Genomic DNA, 7,295 nt, shown 5'->3' with positions numbered 1-7,295 from the left:
ATGATTCCACTTATATAAAATATTTTTCATTTCATCCCCTTGTCACCACAAATATTTATTCATACACATACACATTTACACATATGTAAACAGGATGGCTCTAGGGCACTAGAGTTGTCAAGAAACATAATGAAGACAGTTGCCCAAGGTCACAAATTTACTGCAATATTTCAACTCAAACCTGTTGTTTGTTTCAGTCATGCATTGTGTGTGTCTGGGAGTAAGTGTGTGAGTGTGTATGTTGTGTGTGCACATATGTTTGAGTTGCTGTCTAGTGTAGTTGGCTCCTGAGCACAGATTGTAAGTGCCACGGAATGGCTGGCATTCTGTAACCTCTCTCTGGATGGTCGAGTACATATATCAGTCTAAGGGATGTGAAATGGGGAACAGATTAATTGAAATTTTAAAAGGCAATGCTTTCTGGCTTTTTTAGTCTTAACTGATTAAAAAAATTAAACTACATATTACTTTTAATAATTGATAACTACCAGAATTTTCAAGTAACAAATAAAATCTCTAATGTTTTAATAATCTGGCTTCAATTGTTAATAACAACACCACTAATATTTCTAACTGAATTTCCTGCTTATATCTAGTGCAGTGATTAATTTGAGTGCATTTACAAATTTTGCGGTATATTTTTTTCTGTGAGACCATGGAAGTGTAGGGCACATATGGACAAGTCACTTAGCTGTAGAATTTGAACTCAGGCCCATTTGACACCAGGACCAGCTCTTCAATGCTGTGTTTGGATGATGCTTAAATATGACCATATTGACATTTATTAGCCATCAAAGATATCTTACTCCTATCTATGCTGGTGTTAAATCAGACATACATTCTTTATTTAGCTTCAAATTGTGCAAAATTGGAGAAATGAGCACTTAAAATGAAACATAAGGCCTAAAATTATCAAAACACCATTGCTGTGGTTCTCTAGAAAAGCAATGGATAAATTTGTATTTATTACAATATGCCTATCTTGATACTTTCTAAAGTTGCACTAGGAAAAGAGATTCCTCATCACTTTCTGTCTTACACTGAGGCATAAAATTTCTATAACGCTGTTTAAACAACTGCATTGATCTCCCATAGAGGTGAGCGGACTTCAGCCATGGAAGAAATAGTCCCAGTATTATACAGCGATTCGTTATCCCTTAAGGTCTTGCACTACATAAATGTAAAATGGTATTATTAGTTTTTGCAATCATAATTTCACCACTCACACTTCAAGCAAGGGATAGTTCCACAAATCAGGCAATGTACAAATTCTGTCATAGTAAAACATTTATTTGTTAAAGTGATATAGATTATTCAAGGTTCTACAGTCTTAAATCATGGATGGCAATGTAACATGGGTTGATACAGAACTTGATGCCAATGTAGGCTTTTTTTCTTTTGTTCTTTAAAAAAAATACTGCGGGCCAGAATTAAAAACAATTTGGCTTTTTAAAAGGGGATGAAACGAGAGCCAGTTCCACCAACATCAGAGACATCTGTTTCGGGTCCTGTGAACAATTTCTTCTAGGACACGAGTTCAACAATTAGCCATTGCGATTTGAAACATTTTTTAATTTTATCCATTAAAAATATCAGTGGCAACTTTTTTCAGGAGAGAGAGAAGTGGTGCTCTTCAGATTAACTCCAGCCTCTGAAATGAAAGGAAAAAAGAAAGAAAAGAAGAAACACATAGCTTGTAAGATCATTGTGCTAGAAATCTGAAAGTTACTGACTGGTTAGCACTCAGATAGGTGCTTCTTGCTATAAGATACAAAACGCACCTCTAGAAGCAGCCTCAACACACACATTAGTACTGAAGATATGGTTTAGTAATTTCAAAGTGGTGGATATATAACACATAAAAATTTATTTAAAAAAGAATTTAAATGTATTAAGCTTAAATAGCTAAGCATATCAAAGCCAAATTGTGGCACGAAATTTTTCCCTGCTTTGGTGTTTCACATTTATATTCCTCAGATAAAAAAATATAATGATTTTCCTTGGCTGGTGTGGCTCAGTGGATTGAGCACTGGCCTGTGAACCAAAGGGTCTTCGGTTTGATTGCCTGTCAGGGCACATGCTTGGGTTGCGGGCCAGGTCAGGCCCCCCACTGGGGCGTGGGGGTGTGCGAGAGGCAACCAACCACACATTGATGTTTCTTTCCCTCTCTTTCTCCTTCCCTTCCCCTCTCTCTAAAAATAAATATATAAAATATTTTTTAAAAAGAAAAATATATAATGATTTTATTCATTAATGCATAGCATCTAAATTTAAAAAAATATTTGCACTGGTTTTTAAAATATGAACCTATCAGAATGAATTTGTTCTCACATGTAAAACCTTAGTGATCTCTACTTTTAAAATACATTCTGTTGGGAGTTTTATATAATATTTAAATTTTATGAAATTTAATTATGCATTGAATAATAGTGAAGACAATTATTCATCTTCAATAATTAGTTTCTCACCAACCGAACAAATAAAAATGATGGCTAACAACAACTCACAAGCAAAAGCATTCCATAATTAACATGATTTTGAAAGGAATAATATAAAAAGCATAATAAAAATATCTAAATATACTACTGTTTCACATATAATAGATACTTCTATAATTAGATGATAAGAATAATAAATTATGAATCTTTTTCTTCAATATGTTCTGGGTGCTTAACATTTATGCTAATAAAGTCTATGTTTGATGAAGATGGAAAAATCTGTTTTACAACTGCACAATTCCATACACGTGAAATATGAGTAGTTACTCTCCTTTGCACTTAAGACTAACTACATATGTACAATCTAGGGCTTATAAAATATATGGCACAAGTGAACCTTGAAATACAGATTCTTACTTTACTGAATATTCTATGTCAAAATGTTGATGTAGAACCTATTTGGATAACTTGATGATAAAATCATTAAAGCATAGTATGATAATTTAGATAGTTTTTAATAAAGGTAAGCAAAATACTGAAATATGTTTGTAAATATATTTCAAAAACAACAATCTAAAGTGAAATTATTTTTGGCACAAACAGTAATTTTTTAGAATTATTGAACAAGACATTTACACAATGCTTGATGATTTTTAATAGCTAACAGATGTGTATCCTATTTGTAAAAATAAATACCCTGGAAGCAACAGAAATACAGATGTCACTATCATATTTTACCTGGAATATTCTTTAAAATTTGTGAAGTCACTAAATTACAGCGAGCTGCACATACATTTCTCTCTATTGGGTTTATAGCATAGCTTATTCTGATGAAACTGAGTATCAACAAGTTTTTGTTTATATGTAATAGCTTCCTTTAATAGAAAAATACATATTATTGTACTATATCAAAGTTCAAGTATCAGGAAGTAATAATGTTGAAAAGACTAAATATACACAGAAGAAAAACATAGCAGATAGTATAATTAGTTTGATTTTTGAAAATATTCCTTAGAATAACAAATTTTATTTTAATATCAAATTGATGGTTCTATAGGATGACATATCTTAAAGAGCTTTTAGTATGATATAATTTCATATTACATAATATTATTAACAAACTTTGGAATTATGGTTTATATAAAATCCATTAATTTTGAAAATTAAGATAGAGCAATAAGCCTTTTATATTATGGTGTAAATTTGTCTGCCCGGATGCTTCTACCATTGAAATGATGACATAATATGAAGCCTAATAAAACAACTTGGATATGTAGAATATTTAAAATAACATGTTTTACTTTACTTATCAATAGACATACTCTTACAATGATTCCAAAAAGATCTAAACAAAGAACCCAAAATTATAACAGCATCACAAATATGCTGTTACATTTGGCATAATGATTATGCCAAAATTTGACAGGAACCAAAAGTGATTAATTTGTGGTAGGTTCAGGATGTTTTGGTAATGGTCTTCACATAACAGTTAAAGGGTATAATATAAAACATTGTGGACAGTCTTACTGACAATCCTACAAAGAAAGGAGCAAATTAAAGGTACCCCAACATCAAGAGAAGGAAAAATGTCCTGATGTTAAATGGATTGTGGGAAAATGCTGCGGCTGCCCACACTCAGAATGTAATTAAGAACTATCAAAAAGCCCGAGCAGGGTAGTTGAGGTGGTTGTCTGTACACCAAAATGTTGCGAGTTCGATCCCTGGTTGGGGTGTGCTCAGGAAGCAACTGATCCATGTTTCTCCGTCTCATTCTCTCTTTTTCTCTCCCCCTTCCTTTCTAAAGTTAATAAACATATCCTCAAGTGAAAATTTTTTAAAAGAGCTATAAAAGTTTTTTTTACTTTTAGTCTTCACCTGAGGACTTTTCTTCCTTGTTTTTAGAGAGGGGGGAAGGAGGGAAACATTGATGTGAGAGAGAAGTATGTGTGTCTCCTTAGGCACCTGGGTTGAGAATTGAACACACAGCCCTTCTGTTCCAGGAGATGCTCCAAACAACTGAGCCACACCAGCCAAAACCGAAAGATTTTTATCTTATATAGGGTAGTTTGAACCCATAGGTCAATGGAACGGAGCAAGGAACCCAGTAATAAACCCATGCCTTTATGATCAATTGATATTTGACAAAGGTGAAGAGAATACAATGGAGCAAAGACAGTCAGTCTCTTTAATAAATGGTGCTGGGAAAACTGGACTGGTACATGGGGAAAAAATGAAATTAGACCACCAACTAACACCATATAAAAGAATAAACTCGTAATGGATAGAAAACTTAAATGCATGCCATTGAACCATGAAAATTCTAGAAAAAAACATAGGCAATAAAATCTCAGATATCTCACACAGCAACATGTTTGCTGAAATATCTCCGAAGGCACTGGAAACAAAGGAGTAAATAAACAAATGGGACTATTCAAAATAAAAAGCTTTTGCACAGCTAAAGAAACCATCACCAAAATGAAAAGGGAAGCTACTGTGTGGGAAAACATATTTGCTAATGATACACCTGATAAGGCTTTAATCTCCAAAATATAAAAACAACTAATACAACTCAACAACAGGGAGACAAATAACCCAATGAAGAAATGGGCAAAAGATCTGAATAGACACTTTTCTGAAGAGGACATATAGATGGCCCATAGATACATGAAAAATGCTCAAAATCACTAACCACCAGAGAAATGAAAACTAAAACTACAATGAGATATTATATTACACCTGTCAAAATGGCCATCATCAATAAGTCAACAAACAAGTATTGGTGAGAATGTGGAGAAAAGAGAACCCTAGTGCACTATTGGTGGGAATACAGTCTGGTGTAGCCACTGTGGAAAATGTGGAGTATCCTCAAAAAAATCAAAAAAGGAAATCCCTTTTGACCCAGCGATTCCACTTCTGAGAATTTATACTAAGGACATCAACATAAAAACATATGCACCTCTCACCAGTGCTAGTTACAATAGCTAAGATCAGGAAACAGCCCGAGAGCCTACTAGTAGATGAGTGGATAAAAAAGCTGTGGTACATTTACACAAAGGAATACTACGCAGTAGTAAAAAGGAAGAACTCTTACATTTTGTGACAGGATGGATGGTCCTGGAAAATATTATGCTAAGGGAATTAAACCAGTCAGTGAAAGACATATGCCATATAATCTCACTTAAATGTGGACTCTAATGAACAAAATAAACTAACAAGCAAAATAGAAACAGAAGCTTAGATATTCGAAGCAGTCTGACAGCTGCTGGAAGGGGCACTGGAGACAGAATGAAAGATGGTAAGGGAATTATTGGAAGAACATTTATATATGACCCATGGACACAGACAACGATATAGGGCAGGGAGAGGGTGGGGCTGGGTAGAAGTAGGGAAGGGGAGAAAAGTGGGAACTGTAATAGCATAAACAATTTAAAATAATAAAATGAAATGAGATAAATACAAAACTCAAAAAAGAATATCTAAAAAACAAGGAAATGATTCTAAAGGTCAGGACTGACACTAGGGTTAAATTTTTTTCTGATTTTCAGTAATGTTCAAATAAATATGTTAAAATTGTGCTTTAATTATCATAAAATGTTTTCTACATATGGTTCTATCTTATTACTCTCTTTTTAAAACCATTTGAAGGGAATATCATAAAAACACAGAACCAAATATTGTATGTAGATCATTCTTTTGGGGGGAAAATATAGGAGAGATATAGGAGAGACATATTTGCTTTGCTCATTAGCACTTATTTCATATATTTTCCTGTGTTTCCCCATAGTTATTTAAATGTTGCTTAAATAAATGTTATTTATAATCAGCATTACTTTTTATTCATTTATGTACTACTAGTTTCCCTAAAAGAACTGCAGTTTTTTCAGTTGTTGCATCTTTACGAGTTTTGCTGAAAAAATTAAAAAAATTGAAAACCTTAATTAGTGCTAAACAAAATAATCAGTAATCAAATTTATTAAAATCAAGAACCAATTACTTTAAGGCAGGTGCGGGCAATCACAGAATAAGCAATATGCCATGTGCGTACTTACCTGCAGACACACAAAGTGCACCTATTTCATTGGTCTGAGCGTAGCAAACATGTTTTAAGAAATTTTACTTAAGGTATTTTCAGTATGAATACAAAGTAGTCAACTGTTCTTAATTTGTCAGATGTGGAATATCAATTGTTTTACCAGGTTCATTTTAAGCATAAAGGTCTTTCAAAGATAAAGTTAATTTATGTGTATATGCCGGTTTACTCGTAATTATCACAAATTTTGTCAATGATTTCTCTCCCTGTTGCTCTCAATTCACCTTAGTGTGATTAGAATCTTATGATTTCATTTTAGAAGAATATTGTATGTGATACATTAAAACTATTTAAACTCAGTGTATTTCATACAGAAAAGGTCTTAGGGAAGAATACTGACATAGGGCATATCCTGACTAATGGAAATAAAATAAATGTATATTACCTTTTTACCCTCGGGAAAAAATTATCTTAGCAGATAACAGAGTATGAAGATGAACACCTAAACCCCTAAGTGAATGAAACCTTTCTGTCCTTTCTATAATCTCTATTGGAGCTTTATGTTCTATTAAGGACTGTGGTAAAATAAATTTGACATTGTTGCTTTAGAAACATTTTTTAATATTAAAAAAGGAACATGTTGCCCTGGCTGGTGTGGCTCAGTGGATTAAGTGCTGGCCTGTGAATGAAAGGGTCATTGGTTCAATTCCCGGTCAGAGCACATGCCTGGGTTGTGGGCCAGGATCCCAATAGGGGGTGCTCGAGAGGCAACCACACATTAATGTTTCTCTCCCTCTGTTTCTCTTTACCTCCCCCATCTAAACTAA

The 7,295-nt window shown here is 33.4% G+C and overlaps 1 protein-coding gene across 2 annotated transcripts in view; it reads right to left on the bottom strand.

The window, feature by feature from the left end:
* Positions 1 to 659: 659 nt before the first annotated feature.
* LRFN5 (leucine rich repeat and fibronectin type III domain containing 5) overlaps positions 660 to 7,295 on the bottom strand; it is a 291,016-nt gene continuing 284,380 nt past the window's right edge. For both annotated transcript variants that reach the window (XM_037060676.1, XM_037060677.1), the window contains one exon: positions 660 to 1,651. In XM_037060676.1, coding sequence (XP_036916571.1) covers positions 1,634 to 1,651 — 18 coding nt within the window. In that variant the 3' untranslated portion in view covers positions 660 to 1,633. The remainder of the gene's footprint in view (positions 1,652 to 7,295) is intronic.

This window comes from Sturnira hondurensis, unplaced genomic scaffold (assembly GCF_014824575.4).
Source record: "Sturnira hondurensis isolate 20B ecotype Veracruz unplaced genomic scaffold, ASM1482457v3 Scaffold0012346, whole genome shotgun sequence".
Classification (NCBI taxonomy): domain Eukaryota; kingdom Metazoa; phylum Chordata; class Mammalia; order Chiroptera; family Phyllostomidae; genus Sturnira; species Sturnira hondurensis.
This window is presented reverse-complemented; position numbering and strand designations above follow the sequence as displayed.